At 41.0% G+C, this 19,089-nt stretch overlaps 1 protein-coding gene across 2 annotated transcripts in view; it reads right to left on the bottom strand.

The window, feature by feature from the left end:
• The window catches only part of GABRB2 (gamma-aminobutyric acid type A receptor subunit beta2), a 170,936-nt gene extending 153,416 nt beyond the window's left edge, over nt 1-17,520 (bottom strand). For both annotated transcript variants that reach the window (XM_005231726.3, XM_005231728.4), the window contains exons 1-5: nt 17,415-17,520; nt 17,139-17,256; nt 16,080-16,312; nt 15,860-15,951; nt 14,913-14,980 (exon numbers count right to left, since the gene is read on the bottom strand). In XM_005231726.3, the coding sequence (XP_005231783.1) occupies nt 14,913-14,980; nt 15,860-15,951; nt 16,080-16,156 (237 nt within the window). In that variant the 5' untranslated portion in view covers nt 16,157-16,312; nt 17,139-17,256; nt 17,415-17,520. The remainder of the gene's footprint in view (nt 1-14,912; nt 14,981-15,859; nt 15,952-16,079; nt 16,313-17,138; nt 17,257-17,414) is intronic.
• Nucleotides 17,521-19,089: the final 1,569 nt, after the last annotated feature.

The following is a 19,089-nucleotide window of genomic DNA, read 5'->3' as shown; positions in this document are numbered from 1 at the left end:
CATGCATTGGGATCTTTTCTATGCTGCTTTGTCAGTGATTTCATGCAAGCCAATCATCTTTTACAGAACATTTTTTCCTCCATGTTTTAATGACTTTTAGTATTGCCTTTCTTCAAAAACTAAACAAAGACAAACCAACCATGTCTCCTTGCAAGCAAACCTGAGTAATTTAGTTCTCTCCCAGGCAGGACAAAACACTTAAAAACTAAGGTTAGCCTTGCATTTTAAAGGTATCTTACACATACCTGAATCTATTGACACTAATAAAGACTTTCAAGGTTTGTGACTACAAATTGTGTTTATTTGTGCATTCAGCTAGTTCATATAATTTACTTTCTTTCACAAGTCTGTCTGATTAGTAGCCTGCTGTTAATTCACACTAATAATACCTCATTCTCTCTACAATCTCAGGTTTTACCTGAGTGCATCTTGTAAATATTTGGTTATGACTTCACCTAGGATTCTGTTCTGTTGGTAGAACTGATGTTGTGTTATCCTTACCAAATACAAGTGATCGTAAATAAATTTAGAAAATGGGCTTCCAAACCCAGAGCAGGTAGGTTCAAGTATCTTATCTCACTGTATGTTCCTATATGCTAAAGTTTAGTATCTAAATATATCAAAATGGAAGATATCAAATATAAGTAAGCATTCTTTATACAATATTTCAAGTTCTTTGGAACACTGTGCACAGAACTATTTGCAAATGAGGTATCAACTTCCATTATCTACCAAAATCTTGTCTGGATGCTGAGTAACTCTATTTTCACTCAGATTTCAACACGAGGTCTCATTTACATAATGTTTTAACTTCCCATTCTAAAATCAAAGTTTCATAAATATATTTAAAGGCTCCATGAAAAATATATTCTCAATTTATTATTGAAGAGTAAGAGTAACTCAAAAATCTAGAAATGGGTGGCCCTAATGAAATACATGTATATATTGCACTAAAACCTGAAGATCAGTAGCAACACAGAAGACAATCTAAATTAACCTTCTCCTGAAACATAAGTAGATAAGATGTAAGAAGATTCCAGAAACAAGACTATCTTCAACACACCACTGTGCAAGCCACCATTTACAGACTGTAATTAACTTCAACAGTGGCAAAGAAGCCTTTCTGTCTGCAATAGCTGACCAGATGCACTGTGATTCATAGACTGAATTGCCAGTTCCTTGAACAGTCTTGCCTTACAGACTGCCCCCTCCTTAAACTGGTCAAAAAAAACCCCAATTTTACATATACCCTTGTCTTCCCTCCTGAATATTAGTCTCAACACACTCAATGCTAGCCAAGGAACATTCCTTAGAAAAGTGCTTACACTGACACTACCATTAAAAAAAAACAAACAAAAAAAGCCCAAACAAACCACAACCAACAACAAAACAGCAAAAACTCCATGCCAGCACTCTGCAAAAGAAATAATGATGGATCCCAGAAAGCCCAGCCACAAATACTAATCAACACAAACCCCATACATTTCAAGGCAAGCATCTTTCCCCCAGAAAAACATACTCAATATTAATATTAACTCCAAAAAAAAAAAAAAAGAAAGAAAGAAAGAAAAAGCCACCCTTAGATTTCTTATCTCAGTGAATTCAACCCATGGGACACTCCAACTAGAACCCCTCCGGTTCAAAGCCACTTTATTATTTCATAAAAATAAGGACCCATGAAGTGATTCTTCCAATTAACCACTATCTGTGTATTTCAAAAAGGTTCTCAGAAAAGAGCAATCTTGCAGAATATGATTGGTAAAATCAGTAGGCGTTTAACAATGCTGGCCCTATATTCATGATACTTGCCTGAGAAGCACCAGAATCATTCAACTGTAGCACAGATATACCCTGGCGAGAGATGCGCTAGACATCTCAAGCACATACTGAAAGTAAGGCTGAAATTATAACGTATAGCATACACATTAATAACATATGCAAAGGTCTTCCCTAATGTACTGACCACAACATCTGGTAAAAATACTAGACTGAAATAACATTCACCCCTCAATTTAGATACTTTAGATATCACCCCTTTAGATACTTTAGATAATAATCACCCCTTATATTTAGATACTAAACTCAATAGTTTAAAATAAATCAGTTAAATAAAAAAAAAAAAAAAAGAGAGGAATAACTTTCAGGAGCGTAATTACTCTCTCTCTGATTTCAGCCCACAATATAGGTTTTCTGTTGTCAAAAAAATGACTTCTAGGCCTTACCTAGCAATCTAATACAACCACACAGAAACACAACAAAACACCACTACCTTGATGATAACAGTACATAAAAACATAAAATAATTGAGTTTTTCCAGGTTCACGAATGCAAAAAAGTGTTTAGGCTGTGCAAAGTAATTCATTATGATATAATACCCTATGTACCACCATAACTAAATCAGACCATTTAATGCATGTAAATACTGCCACTTAACTGCTGGAATTACTCTTACTGCTTTTGATCAGCTTACATACCTGAATATCACAACTATCAGAAATGTAAAAAAAAAAAGTTTATCTTCCTAAATGAGCATAAAACTCCACGATGCTATACTATAGGACCAGACCTACTTCCATATGTGCTTATTCCTCTCAGGTCCTCTTGTACAAGATTTTTCATTTCTACCTTCTCAAACCAAGTTTTCCTCCTTGTCACCTGGTTTCTTACTAGGCCTAAGGAAATAAAAGGCGGCGATCAAAGAAATGTGATTTTGCTGTATGTCTACACAGAGGAGAATCTCTGTTATTTATTTTTTTAAATGGCTATAATAACTTAAGCTCTACTGTAATTTTCCTTATCTTAAAAGTAATAATAAAGGTAAAGAAAGATTAAGGAGTATGTTGTAGAAGCAGAAAGATCTTGAGGTAAAAGATCAAAATTTAAGGTAAAAATCTGAATCATACAAAATAATTTAGTTTGGCTGTTTTGTTTATATATTACAACACTGTTTTCCTGATTTGCCCATCAGATAAAATTATTTTTCAATTTGTGGAAAACAGTCTGATTTCAAGCTTGAGTAAGCAGTGTGCCGTTTATCATCTGAGCTATGAAACAGAATTAATTTATGTATTAACAGCGCATTCATAGTATTAATCAAAAAAAAATCTATTTAATATTCAGTTCCCCATTACTTAATGAAATGCAGATATTGGCTAACTCCTTAATTATGCAATAAAGGCTACCAGTTCCTTCCCATTTAAGATATCATTTAAAATAAACAATATTGTTTAGAATGCTAACTATAATGAAATCATGCAAAACTCCTGTTTTGTGTTTCTCACTCCTTCCTTTTCTCCCAAGGTAGGATCAACTAGACCCACAACCTTTCCGAGATAATCACAGTGATTCCTTAAGACTAACATCTCAGTCCCTCCAGTATTTGTACTACTAAAAATTTTGACTAATATTTGACCTGAATCTCGATGCTGTGGCTTCAACACATAACTCCTCATACTAAATCCTACAGTTCTGAATAGTAAATTTCAAAGTGGCAGAGGTAGACGCAGGCTCCACACCAGCCAAACATCAATGTGTTTGTTTTGACAGCAAATGCTCCTCAAACAGAACTCTGAGAAACAATTTTCAAAAGCCAAACAGCAATTTTACTACTGCATTACAAACGACCACAAGCAAACAGAGATTCACTTCTAAGATGGTTGGTGATGTGAGAAGGGTGGTTGCATGTCATTGTCAAGAAGGGCACAGCAGAATATGGGCAGAAAAGGAAAAAAAAAAAAAAAAAAAAAAAGGAAAAAACCCACCAACCCCCAAAGGCTGTGTTATCTCACTAGACAGACCCCGAGACAAGTGGAAATATTAATCTCTCTATCTAAATAACAGTTTGGTTCCTAACACCTACAAAGATAAAAATGTTGTGTATATTGCAGTCAATACGTTATTTAACTATAATGATATGATAGCCATTTAAAAAAAATTATGCTTTTTCCAATATAATCTGACCAGTACTACATGTTCCACTTGAAAACTTTCTTTGGTCTGTATTACTTAAGGAGGAAACACATATGCAATTTTTGTTTTCAAAAAGTTTAACTCAAGAGATAATTGAAGTTACATAAAATATTAAATACTTCCTTGCAGAAACAATTGTTTCCCCATAAAACTGATTAAACCAAAACCTTTTCATATGCCAGAGTAGCAATTATGGTTGAAATCCTTCATTCTGAATCTTTACTAAACGACTGCTACCTTCATGCTTTAATGAAACTGTTATCTAGTCAGCACATTATTGTGGCATAGATGTCTATCTCTAAAATGTCAAATGCCGTATCAAAAGTTCATACATCATCATGTTCTCAAAAAGTCAACTCAATTAAAAAGTTAATTAAAATTTAATTCTACACTTAAGGTTTTGCATTACCCATCTACCTTACCAAAGATGATTTTATGATTCAGAACAAAAAGATTCATTTTTATTCACTTAAAGTAAAATGAATGCCAGAAAGTTATTTATGTAAACTTACGTCTTCCCTTTACCAGCAGGCAAAGTCTGGCCCTGGTAGGAACCACATGAGCATTCTTATGCTGCCTCACCAATGATTTGGTTACGGTACAGGCTAAAGACGAGTAAAAAAGTACACTCTTCCCATGTTAGGACTCGTCAGCTTTTAAATGTCCTTAAATCAAAGCTGCCAACAAGGTCCTACAACTTTCTGGCCAATAAAACCTACCAAGTACATCTGTTCACTCCAAAAGAGCACCTATTGTACAGCCACTATTTTGTAGACTCCTACCCCGTCCCCATTCACATTGAACATCCAAGACATCAGAGGAGCCATTTCGTATTGCAGTTCAAGTCATTTTAGTACTAACAAATCTTCTGTGAAAACAGGGCAGAAATAGCCTCAGTGGAAAAATCAGCATCAGATTTACACGTTTTAAGACTTCAAAACAAGTCTCATGTGGGATTTGAGCTCACCAAAGCATTCTGCAAAGCCTATGCACAGACGTGGGTACTTCTGAATGCAGGCCATTAACTAGAATTATTATGGATTTCTCTAAGTGGTCACTTGTGTCACATAACAGTAGATTAATGAAAACTGTATTCATTTCTAGGCATTTACACTAACAAGAATGACTGTAACAAAAATGCCAGGAGACTCTTAACTATAAATCTATCTTTTGGGAATTTATAAATCAGCTATAATAACCCATTTTTTACTGGAATTTGATACAAAAGGTCTCAGCTATGCTTAACTCGGTAAACGTTCTTACAACTTTAAAAAGCTTCTTTCAAAACTGAAAAAAGTAATTTTGCAAGTCAGTTTTGTATCTACTGAGGTTGTCAAGCATTTCATCCTGAGCACCAAAGGTGGCATATGCTACAAGATATGAACGTTACATCTCTAATTCTATTAGGCATGGAATTCCTGAAAGCATCACAGAACATCAGTGAATAAAGAGCAACAGGACAGTACAACAGATAGAACATTCATATAAATTTTAGGAAGATTTCAGATAAATTAAAAGGCTTCTTTCATCGTTCCTGGACTCACATGATTCGTGAAACGATGCAATTATTTGCAAAATGCTGCTTTTCATTTGTAAATATAACATGTGTATTTGTTTAATCCTATTTCCTTCTTCCCTATAAGTTATCTAAAAGAATAAATAATTTCTTAATAGGGAATAGTAAGAGACTCACATTCCTGAATTATTTAATTTTAAATCTCATAGTCTACTGGACCATCCAACTGATATTTTTTTTTTACTTAAATTTTATTGCTTCTTCAGTGCATATCTTCTCAAACATGGATTAACACTGTTATTGACACCCCCGAGGGAGCCAACAGAACCTATTGGGTCAGCAGTCCTTGAAAAAGAAAAAAAATAATTCCACAATGCTCTACAACTCCGTTGGAGCTGCAGGGTCTATTAACTCAAAAATACACTTTATAAAAGCTACAAATATTGGTTACACAATGGATCAAAATGACTTCTGGACTACTGGGTAACAACTGTTATGCAAATGATAACACACATTTACCGTTACGAACCATAAGAATTAACAATACGTCACTACTTTTACTAAATGGATGCAATAAAGTATTTATTTTTTTTACAACATATATTTTTAAAGGCCTATACAGAGAACAAAAAGGTTGAACACTGATATTACCAAGTTGAGCAGAACGTATCTCTGTTCCAAATATTAAAAAACAATTTAAACTTTTCATGAAAATAAAAAAAAAAAATTAATCTACAATAGAAATTAGGACCAGGTTTACAAAAGGGCTCTGTATCACAGCAGTAAATAGCTTTTCAAAAGGCTTCAGTATCTTATTCAGACACTTATTACATGTTTAAATAGGTAGTTCTCACTAAGAAAAAAATTACTTCATTTCCTTGAAAGCAATAGTAACTCCTGGCTGCTTCACAGGTGTATGCAATGGAAGAAGTCGAATAAGAAACACTTCCAAAACCCAAAATCGCAGGGGTCACACTTCTCAGGCACCCCAAATATATGAAAACCCACAAGCTTTTCTGGAAGACCATCTCATCTCAGAGGGGTTTAGCGTGACTTTTACCTAACTCCATGCTTTCTGCCCATTTTTCTCAAGGGTCATAACTAAACCAATCAAACAAAAAAAACCCAAACACAAAACGTTTAGGGTATTTTGCACATTAGGACCCTTCACACTACACCAATCTAAAACAACTTTTCAAGAAAATTGACTGTGATGAGTCTTCTCTGGAAAAAGTTGCGTTCACAAGTCTCTGCCACTTTGACGGTTTAGTTTCCCGGTTCCTGAGGATCTGTACCGCACTGCGACACAGGGTACAGCTGCTCCAGTTGGGCAGGCATATTTTTCCCACTTAAGCCCATTCAGACAGGTTTACAATATCTAAATCTCATGAAAAAATAGAAATGTAGTACGTTTAAGTCATGCCTAACAGCAAGTCACGGCTCCTGTAATTCCAAACCATTTCCAGCACAGAGGAGAAGGTTGTGTTGGCAGCCTTTCACAGCTTCACTCGCGACATGAAAGACCTCTCTGTTCCTGGTCCTCTGCACTTCGAATGCTTCCACTCACAACCACCACAGGCTAATAAGCTATCTAGAATAAAGGTTCACGGCACCCAGGCTGCTATGTAGCAAAAGAATTCAAAACTCATGAGCACAGGAAGGAGACATTCAAGAGCAGCAATCAGGACACTCAACTGTGAAGGCAAATTCTGGGGTTTAATCCATTTTCATAGAGTTGCTTAGTTAATGGAAATGCCTATTCATTAAAGAAGAAAAGGAAGAAGAAATGGTCCAGACAGCAGGCACTGGAACAAGGATTTTTCACTTCAAGCAGCTGGATTTTTTTAATATGCTTTCATTAGGGTAATTTAATGTACCACCCCTGTCCAAGGCCAAACTCCCTGTAATTTTTTTCCTTCTTCTACTTGTTCAAAGTTTATAGAGCTCAACGTGTCTTCCAGCACAATCACAATGGATCAGCGGTTCGCCTATAGGAACGTCAGTGGAAATACTCTGAACTGCCACATCTACTACAACAGCACACACTTGAAACCCAAAATACATCTCTCAGAAGGGTTCCTTTTCCCCCCCATGTAGTTAAATTCTTACTACTTGAAAACTAACGAACGAATCCCTCTGTCAGCATTCACAGAATAAAAATTAATAGGAGTTAACCTTGACAGAGATATGCACAAAGCAGCTCAGGATAGACAGAAATAGCACAGTCCCCTCATTCTTTAAGTCTGGGGATATGGGAAGAGCTCACGTTCTAAATGCTGTGATAACCTACATTAAATATGATCTACAAATTCTATATTCAGTTGCACACATGTCAACATCCTGAATGTTAAAATATATCTTCTTATTTAGAACATTTTCATTTTGATTGGGAATTACATACTTATTTGCAAAACTCATACAAAAAAGAACACATTCGGTAGATGCAATTCCAAGTCTGGGAGAATCTTTGCACTGATTAGCTAATTTGAAAATACTTAGCCAGACAGTTTGCATGCAAAGATCTTCACAGGCAAAACCTATAAAGTGAGAGCATTGCTACTTCACAAACTGGCATTCAGACAGGTCAGACTCTAGCTGTGAATAATGCCACTATATCTCTATTCCTACAACGCTTGTGTTACACTAGCTGCTATGTGTCCATTGTACATAGCATTGCTGTCAAGAAACATGAGCAGGATGGGAATCCCTGTAGAAGCGTAGTAAGAGTAATTACAATAAAGCACAAAGTCTGCTGCTTCTCTCTTTTTGCCAATCCACAGTATGCCTACAACGTTAATGTATTTATGCACGTTCATTTATTTTTAAATTATAGATTGCATTTACCCATAATAGCCAATTTTTCAGTATTAATAACTCAAGATATTTGACTGTTTCTAAAGTTAACTCTAAAGACAAACAAGATGCTATCTTTCATTACTTAAAAGAGGCATTTCAAAAATTACCTCATGGATGATCACCTCCCTTTGAAATGAAGGGACTAAATCTCTCCTAATTCATATAAGCACTTGCAAAGACCTACAGCATTAACCACTAAAAGGCTACAAGGAATCTGGATTACTTCTAGAAAAATAAAAGAATTATTACTCTACAAGACCGTACTTCAACATGGTTGAATACTAAAGGCTCTGCTGTAAACCTTGCAGAGGGCTGCATGGGGTATGAGGATAAGAAAGGGAGGGAGGAATAATAAGGATTTAGTCATGGTGCACTGACAGACTTTAGAGACACTAAGAAGCACAAATACAACCATTTGAACAGCTTAAACTTGTAACAAGTTTGTAGAGCCACAACATAAAAATCTTCCATTCTAATACATGGTTCATCTATAAAGATTTTATGTGATTTTCAGTGGAGTAGTTATGAAATAAAGCAGCCTATAGTAGGAGCTAACAAAGTACACTTCATGTTCATTCCCACGCTTTAGCATCAAGCCATTGCCCATAAAACATATTAAAGATAAATATATCTTTTCTTCTATGGCAGGAGCCAAATTACTTAAATATTTATAGGTCAAAGCCTTCTAAAAACAAGGCAGCAATAATTATTAATTCAAATATACAAATCACGTCCAAGGCAATCTCTTTAAATTACTGACAACCACCCCTTGGTCTGCTAAGGCCAGCGACCACTTGAAAAATCACCACCAACAACAAAACAAGAAGATTTTCTACTGATTAAACTGTTGCAACACTGTAGCACAACAGAAGCACAATCCAATTAACAAACCATTTATAGGACCTTAAAAAGAAATAACAATTATGTCATGCTTCCAGATACATAATATATAAATATACAGAATATATTATTGCTTCTGAACTGGCTTATAAAAGTTGTTAAGAACTCAGTACATTCCTGCATACATACTCTAGAGAAATCATTTCCTACTGTGGCTGCAAATATTCTTGCAAAACCAACACGAAAACTTCAATCCACATGTAGCATACCAGTAGGAATAACTTGCTTTGGTCCCCAAGGGTAAACGTGCTACTTGAACACAGGAGCTCTTAGTTATTTTTACATACCTTAAAGCTAAGAAGGGAAAAAGCCTGAATTAGAGACGTGTAGTAACAAGAACTGGAAATCCATACTAATGTTATTTACTCCTACTCAAAAATAAACTCTTGTGATGTTATCCTAGACAATAACTAAAGGAACAGGTGAAACAGGGCTTTCAGTAAAAGAAGTTGTCACTTCTAAGATGTATATCACCTGCTCTGCATTCACAGGAGTCTCTGCAGACACTTCAGTATGAGTCAGTAGTGTATGAGCACAATAATTTGGCAAGAGCCAAATTCAAACTGTCTGCTGAGAAACGCAATTTTGTGTGAAGAAGCATATACCTCTACGACACAGGGGAAATAATAAAACCAACAGTCTCTAGCAGCAGGAAGTATTTAGGATTAGCGAAGCAACACCTTCCCAATATTTCTAATATTTCATTTTCAATGCATTCTCAGTCCTGTCCTTTCCTTATTCTCTCTATGGATCATATAAAGCAACACATACAACTAGGATGGATCGACAAAAGAAGGTACTGTTCACCTCTTTCTGTACCAGTGTATATAGGACACTTGTTACGATTTCCTTTCTCTTCATTTTTCTTTACCAGGGCTTTCCCCCTGAGTTTTCTGGTTTGGAATAGCTCCGCCTTATTTTCTTACCACTTAACGCCCATTTCTTTTTATATCACAGGCTATCTCTTCCTTTTTCACACATAAGGATAATTGCTGCTACTTGAGAGGTAGCCACACAGCTCCCCTTGTTTTCAGAATCTAAACCTGAATCTCTTGGGCTTTGTTAACGTCCCCCACTGAAAATAACTCAAGAAAACATGAGCGATTAAGAAAAGCAGTAGTGGGTCTCTATTATCAAAAGCAAGTGTAAGTCAGAGGTCTATCAGCAAATTACAGCTGTGCCTGTACTTTTTTAGGCTGAGAATATTCTGATCTATGAGTATTATACTTTACTATTTTATGCAACTTTGGCATATCTAAAATACAGAAGTGAAATATAATACCTAAATAAAAGCTTCTTTTTATTTTTAGAGCTTTGAAGTTACTAGGTTCTGTTGTGTAAAACTTGGCATACACTATTGAGTAAACCTTTCTCTGATAGATAACAGCTCTTTTGTTTCTCCAGCTCCCACTTGATGGAAGGATTAAGCATTCAAACAACCCTAATGGCTCCCACTAAAACAAACCAACCTATTGTATCTATTTAACTCCATGTACACATACTGAGCCCAAGTGCCAAAATCTGTACAATGATAAGCAAGCAAATATTTAAAATTAAATAAAGAGTTCAGATTCCTCTTAGCAGACCCCCAATGACCCACAGTATGAAGAGTTATATTTAATTAAATTTACAATCCATTACCTCAAAAAGTGTATATTTCTTGGGTAAAAAATATATCCGTAGAACATTTTTCTCTCTTTTCAAGACATCCTGTACTAAAATCCCAGAATAGTCACAGACCAAGGGGCAGGGGGGAGGAGAGAAGGAGATGTTGACCTATTTAATAGGAATAAGCCAAGACACAGAAAACCACCACGTGGCTGACATTATCCACAGAAATTATCATGTCTTATCTGGATAGATCAAATGTACAACATTTTATGTAAAATCTTCAGTAGTGTCTAGGGAAGAAAATTTATTCCTGTACTTCTTAATGAACCTGAACCTATTTTTTAAATCAGTTTATGAAGGAACTGTTGGGAGGAAAGGTGAGAAAATAGGAATGGAGGGCAGTCTCGGTTGCTGTGTTGTCAAGGAGTCTACTCCAACAACTAAGTAAGGAGGTGAAAAGGTGGAAACGTGACATCCCAGCTAGCACTGGTTATTTAAAACAAAACAAAACTACTGTTTAAGCTCTCTGGAGATATTTTTACAATGAGTGGTTATTATTAAGGAAAAGGAGGCTAGGAAGAAAATTCAAGCACAGTAAGAAACACCTGGAAACTACCTTGAGAACACTGCATTAGACTCCCTGCAATACATCTAATCTTACGCAAGATCAAATTTATTAGCCCAGGAAGACCACTTTAGTAGCTTTCACACCTCTCCATGTCTGTTTTCTATTCTTACCTGAATAAGGAAACCTTAAGAAAAGCCACAGTATAGTTAACATAAAGCACACACTCAACAATACTGCAGGGCCTGGTCCAGAGAGATGAATGGATTAGCCATAATCATTATTGTACTGCATAAAATGTATATTTTTTCTTCACAAAATACAAAAAAATTAGTCCAAATAGTCATAGCACTTGTCAAAAAACACACACGCCTGAAGTTCACTTTTCTCACATGCATTTGGTGCATTCCCTAAAGCTGGAAAGAATTCTGTTCGCAAGTACCAGTACTTTAAACTCTTTTTTTAAAACCAAGGTAAATGCCAGTTCAAGTTTCTGACAACAAAAGATTGAACAGCTTACAGTTTCAACTTTGTTGCATACCAGAAATATCTGGATAGCTGTAAAGCCTGTTACACCCTAAGTTTCTTACAAAGTGAAGTACTGAGAACCTCCTTAAGAATTCAAAGTCAACAATCACGTTCTTGAACATCCTAAACACACAGTTACTTTCTATAACAGCAACCCTAAATTTTCCCATCCAATAAAGTAAAAACTTTATGATTTACTTCCTGACACTGGAGACAAGCCTTCTGCCTGCAGAGCAACACAAATGTATATGGTAGATGGAACGCGTCAAGATGGGAAGAGGAACGTAAGACCAATAATTTTAAGGTAAGTTAACACTGGAATTAATATTAATTGTCTCAAGCTTAACTACAATTATTTAGCCTTCCTCTCAAGGCCAAAGTTTGCTCCTGTTAATGTTAATACCTGACTCCAGGCAACAATTTGCCTTTACCTCAAGTCAGTGGTGTTTGCCATGACTACAGGCAAAGCAACAGCCAGCCCATGGCTCAGAAAAACAGGTTCATACTTTCAGAAGACTCTCTCCGTCTCATTATCTCAGAAGGCTTTGCATCAGCTAGCATTCAATAGCATTCCTCCTGGTTTCTACCTTAAATTCTGGTGAATTTGCAAGGAAAAAGTCGAGGCCATGTGTACCAAGTTATTTGTGTCTGCTTGCATGTCTCCTCCCTTACGCCAGGCCTATCAGGGTACATTAGTACTTGTTATGTTGCAAAGATCATGGTGAAATGAACTGTTGCATGTTACATTTTGAAGTTAAGCAGATTAAGAAAGTAATCTTGGTTTGGAATCTCTTCTGAAACTGTAAGTGAAAAAAATTATGTAAAATAAATGCCTGGTTTTAAAGAATAGTCAGCTCCTTAGAGTAAAATAAGCCCAGAGCTTAAATGCTTTAGGCAAATGTGGGAGACAAAACTGCCTATACATTTCCCCTCCCTCCCCCTGGAGTTCTGCATATAGTCTGAAAATTTTTCTCACAAAGGTCAAACATTTCAACAACAAAATAAACAGACTACAGAATACTAAAAACACTCAGTTTTACAGTTTTTGTGAGATCACAGTCTTCTAATACGCTCCGACTCTTAACTGAAGCCCAAATTTCTAGAAATCATTGAAAGAAACCGAGAAAATAAGACTCACAGGAATCTTCACAATCTTTTTGTAAGAAAGGAAAACATTTGGCAGTACTTTCCAGTTTTGAAGGGATGCAGGGATATAACACTGACCTAGTAGATCACAGTTCCATCAAGAAAACTGTCAGCATTCCCACATTGCTCATGGCTGTCTAAGAATTAATTTGTATGGCCATATCTCTCCTACCCATAGTTCTTTTCATGAAAAGCAGGTTTAAAATACATTGCAATGTTCTTCCTTTGCACTTAAAGCTCCTGGAGGTAGAATACTAAATTACAAGTTCAGTGAAACAAAGTTTGGCAGCCCAGTTTAGCCACTTGGAAATATTTCACAAGTAATGCTCGAGGTGAAATTATCCAGAGTTTTCTTGGTATCTTGAAAAAAAACCAATATCAAGCTCTCAGTCACCAAGACCTCCCAGTGTCACAGAACAGCCACCAGTAATGTCATCCTCAAATTAGGCCAAGGGTTATATTTCACATCATGAAAAAAAAATCCTGTATATCACACAACACAACTAGTTTGAGAGCAAATATTTGCCAATTCATTCAGTGCAGTGTCCCTGAAAACCCAAACATGCCACTGAGGAATTAAAGAAAACATTTTAGTAGTAGAATGATATTAACACAACTGGTAACTTTCAAACTATTGTTTTGAAATGCATCACTACAGCTACAGCAGTATCCCTAAAATGACATCTGTCTTTAGAAAGAGTTTTCCTTACAACTTCAAGAGTAATAGAAAGTTTGCTTCAAACAATAAATTTCTATCAAAATATTCACAAACATTTATTTTGTATCAGTGTCTGCTACTATACTTTGGTGTCTTTATTTTATATTCTTCTTGTATAAAACCCTGAGAGCATGAGGCCAAATTCTGTGTCTTTAACCAAGTAAAATGTAAGTTAAAAACTTCAGAACTTGACACCAAATTATCTCCAAATAAGCAAATGTTAGAAAAGTTTAGCCTAAACCAAGAACAGCTTCTACAGAATAGATCCGAGGCTTCTCCACACTTCGTTACTCCCCCAGGTAACAAAAACAAACATGGGAAGCCATACTGTGCCACAAACAAGTTCAGCCCCTCAGCACAGTCTGTTCAAGACAAACATCTTGAAAAATTAAACTTGTAAAATCCTCAACTCAGTCATGACCACCCAAAATTGTAAAAAAAAAAAAAAAAAAAAAAAAAAAATGTCACGTGAGCTTTGGATACACACAGAAATAAAACCCGTTTGGTTCTTATCTTTTTTAATCGCAACTGCACTGCTGGGACAAAAAGGAAAAATATTTGTAGAATATTAGACCGAGAAAGGCGTGGAAGCAGGCTACAGCCGTTCGCCCCCGGCCCCTGCCCCCCCCCACGCGGCGGTGCAGCCGGCCCGGGGCGCGCCATGCCCCCCCCCCCCCCCCCCCGCCCCCGGCGCCCCGCGGAGCGGCAGCGCGGCCCCGTGGCGGCAGGGTGCCGTGCGGGCCCGCGGCCGGCAGGGGGCGTCGTTGCTCGCGGCACGGCGGCGCGGGCGGGCAGCGCCTCGGGAGCGGTGCGGCAGGACCAGCCGTGCGGGCGGCCCGGGGCTCCCACCTTCTCCGGTCCCGCCGCCGGGGGGAGGAGGTGGCGGGGGGGGGGGGGGGGGGGGGGAAGGAGCTGACACGACCCTCCTACCGCCCACTCCCACCCTCCCGGGCCGACCCTCTAGGAAGCGGCTGCTCCGCCCCGGAGCCGGAGGCCGCGCCGGGTCCCCGCACGCCCGTGGGCGCCGCTCCGCCTCGGCAGGGGCGGGGGAAACGACATCCACCCCCGGAGCGAGCGACCAGCCCCGGACCCTAAATACTCACCATATTGACTTCTGAGACCATGTCTATACTGGCAATGTCTATGTTCATGCCGACAGCCACTGGGGGACCTGCAAACCGACAAGATGGTCCGCAATGTGATCTCGAAGAAGTTAACTCGTTCTTACCGGAGTTCGCAGCGCTACGCGTAGAAACGACACGTTTAAGCAAAGCCAGGAGGCAGGCAGGGCGCGCCCCCACACCTGCCCTCCCCCGCCCCCACAAAGGCAGCACAAGCGGGCTGCCCCCCGCCCCCCCTGGGCTCACCCTGCGCGCCCCCCGCCAGCTGTAGCCGGGCTTTATGTAACGCGCACACACGTGCTGGCAACGGCTCGGGGCCGGACGGGGGGGTCCCTCGCACCCCACACCCCCCTTGCCCCCCAGGCCGGGGAGCGCGGCCCCACGCCACCCCCCCGCCCCTGCCACCCGGGCAGCCCCGGGCACGGCGGGCAGCGAGCCCCGGGGGCGGGGTGGGGGCAAGGGGACACCCACCGCCGACGCGTCCGGAGTGAACAAACTAGTTGGACGTGGGAGCGCGCAGGGGGTTAAATGACATTTTCGTATCGGTTAACAGCACATCTTGTACTCAAAAATAGTAAATGTGATCACAGGCACATTAGGCTGAGAAGAACAAAACGTTGGGTAAACTTAAGGGATTTGCATCTCGGTAAAACCAGTTAAACGAGGGCTTAATTACAGGTTAATAAAGTATCAGCACCCACACGAGATGAGGGACCGATTGCAAACGTGCAAGACGTTTAAGTGATCGCATTAAAGAGCATCCTGTGCTAAGAAAATTGAGCGACAATGGGCTTAACTTTGAATCAGCTTGAGAAAATGGCAACACACACGCACCCCAAAGCAACAGCACCCACCACACGTTTAAAAGCCACACACCCCGTACACAGCCCACATAAGCCATCTCCCTTATTAAAAAGCAGTCAAATTACCTCCAAAATCTGGCCTCAAGCGAATGTCATAGCCCTTCAGCAGTCTATCCACGGTCTCTTTTACCAGTGACATGTTACTAGGGTCATTGACACTAAAGGAAAAAAAGAAAGAACAATACCACATTATTTCTTATTTCTCAGACTCTGGTTGCACATTCCTCTCGGCAGCAGCATGCAGTGCAATTCAAAGTAAAGCAAAAGAGGTACCTTCATCACTCACCTCTGTGCACACACCACGGCTATTATCAAAGGGAATGACCAAATCCCAAAGTAACCCTTTTTCCGGACTCTCAGCATCCCTTTAGCTTTTGATATGATTTAGGGTTTCAGTGAAGAGAAGAAGAGATCCAACTTATTCTGGCCAGTGCAGTAATTCTAATGTGAAGCGCATGCGCACGGCGTACCACAACATCAAAAGGAGCAGTGGTTGCTGCTGGAGATGGAGCAAATTTCCTTGCAAAAAAAAAAAAAAAAAAATTAAAGGGGAAGAAGGAAATGCATTATTTAAAAAAAAAAAAAAAAGTCATCCACAGGAGTATCGAGTATATTTTTGTTGTCCTTTTTGTTAGTCTAGAAAATAAATCACAGCAAGGAGAGAAGTTTTAGGAGTTGCAGGGTACAGAGGCTTTGCAACCCAGTTTAAGGGGGGAGGGGGGGGGCGGGGGCTGGACGAACTCGGACTAGACGGAGGGGGAATAGGTTAACGAGGGGAATGCAGAGCACACGTATGGTGCCGGGGGCAGGCGGCGAAGAAAGGGGGCAGCTTAACTTTTTGGTCCCTGGAAAGAAGCGCCTGAAACGAGACGAGGTGCGGGCAGAGGAGCCGGCGCTTGCAACGGGGGCGGGCGGTGGGGGAGGAGGGGAGATGGGCGCCTACAGTATTTCTCACGGAAAAAAAAAAAAAAAAATGATGACGAATAGTTTCTTGTAAGAGGGGATTAGGTTGTTTCCTTCCTTACTGTGCTGCCACGCGCTGTTCCAGGGGCAGCGGCGCTGGGGACTGAGGGGTCCGCGGCTGCCGCCGCCGGCTCCCGCGGGTCATTTCCCGGTGCCGGAGGGGCGGGCGCGGAGCCCCCTCAGGACCCCGCTCCCCCCCGGCGCATTGTCCATACATCGACCGATGATTAACCCAGGGATGCAAGTTCCTCAGGTTGAGCTAAGCCTGGCCTCGGGGCTGGGGGCAGGGGGGTGGGGGAAGGGGAAAAAAAACACCACCCTGAAAGGCAGTCAAGCTTTTGGTGACCATGCAGACCCGGTGCAGGTTCGTAAGCCCACTTACCTTCGTGGGTAAAACGCCCGAGCTCTTCAAATGCAGCGTCTGATCCAATTAATGCCTCGGAATAAACCGGAGACGAGCGGAAAGCTGATTTGGGGATGCTTTGAATGACATTTAAATCCTGAGCAGAAAAAAAGATAGAAAGGAGAGAGAGAAGGAAAAAAAAAACCCAAACCCCGAAAAATAACAAACACCGGAGTTAAATTATTCCTCGCAAATCTGCTTTGCGCCCGTGGCTCCTTTTACACCACCACCTCCTCCTCCTCCTCCCGCACATACCCGCTCGGCCCCGCGGATCGGTGCTGCTCCAGCCAGCGGATCTGGGCGTGCTCACGTCCTCGGCCGGCCCGGGCTGTGCGGGGAAGGCAGCGGGAGCACTTCGGGCGTCAATTAACAAAAGAAATATTTAACTCGCTGCAGGAGGGTGGAGAAGGGGGGGGGAGAAAACCCCCGTGGGGGGAGGGACAAGGGTGTTGCACAGCGAGCGAGGCGGGCTGGAGAGCCCGTTCGCTGCCCGGCACAGCTCGGTCCCACACGGCGGGGCACCGCGCAGCCCCCGGCCGGCCCCGCCGCCTGCACTTCGCGGCAAGCGGGGGGGTCCCGGCTGTGCGCGGCCCCCAGCCCACACACGGCGGCCTGGAAGCGGGAGCAGCCGGAGGGGTGCGGGGCTGGGGGCGGCTGCCCGGGGAGCAGAGGTAGCCGTGGCCCCTCGGGAAGGGCTGAGGTTCAGGCGGTTGGGATGAAGCCTCACCTGGGGGAACGGCGGGGCGGAGGGGGGGCTCTGCCCCCGAGAAGCGGCAGGGCTGCTGAAAAAAATCAGCAGCAGAACCGTAAAACAGCCGGCAGCCCCGAAAAGCAGGCAGCCATTTAATACGGACCGGCAGCTACCTTGGCTGGAGCGCTAAGGAGCAGGGACGCCCCGCGACGAGCGCCGCAGCATCCACCTGCCGCTGAAGCGGGGCCAGGGGAGCCCCCCCCCCCCCCCCCCCGCCCTGCCAGCGGAGCGCCCCGGCAGCCTTCCCAACGGGGGACAAATCCTGCCCCCCTCACCCCGCCGGCAGTGCCTTAGCACAGCGCACCGTGCCTCTGAGATCACGTATCTGCTTGTTTTTCACTTCCAGGAGAAAGGAGAAAAGAGAAAAAGGGGGGGGGGGGGAAGCCTTTTGAGGGGCTGGGGGGAATTCACCAGGACATATTTTCACCACCTTCTCCCACACGTAACAATTAGAATTACACAGAGGGAGAAAATACACTTTCCCAGATGAAACAGACAAGATTATGTTTGTGACAAATAAAAAATGCCTCGATGTATTAAAAAAAAAAAAAAAAACAAAAAACCACCAAAACACCAAACCTAAACAACTAAGTTAAAAAACGTCTAAGCATTTGTTAAAATGACAGCCTCACTTTGCAGCTTTCTGTTCCATGGCTGATGTTACAGAGCCACTCTCCCTGTTCACCAGCGGAGGTTTCTGTTCTCACACAGCTAGTCTGCTTCACTGCCAAACCTCTTGAAATATAGCCCTGGAAGGAAGATGGTGGATACTCTGTGCAGTGAATCATTTTACTTTACATGTATAATAGGCACTTTTTTTTTTTTCCTTCTGCAATCATATGATAAGAACAGGAGGTCTCAAGGTAAAACACTTTAATCCTGCACTGTGAAACTCACCTGCAAGTGCTAACTTGGGACTACATCTGACACTCCTGATTTCTGAGCTGTTTCTGAGTCTCCACTATTAATTACCATTATACCACAGAAACGTTTCATCTACTATATCGGAATATGAACCAGATATCAAGAGGAACCTGAGGCTGAAGGCTGATAATATTCAGTGCTGGACTCCCAGGGATCTTTGATTTACATATCAACATAAAATCAGGGGCAGAAAAGCACCATATTTCCCTGGGAATGTTGGAATAGTACACCCAAAGGTTTCAAGCTATGGCTTAT

The sequence above is a fragment of the Falco peregrinus genome, chromosome 8, assembly GCF_023634155.1.
Source record: "Falco peregrinus isolate bFalPer1 chromosome 8, bFalPer1.pri, whole genome shotgun sequence".
NCBI classification, from domain to species: domain Eukaryota; kingdom Metazoa; phylum Chordata; class Aves; order Falconiformes; family Falconidae; genus Falco; species Falco peregrinus.
The sequence above is the reverse complement of the archived record's forward strand: the minus strand, read 5'-3'. Positions and strand labels throughout refer to the sequence as shown.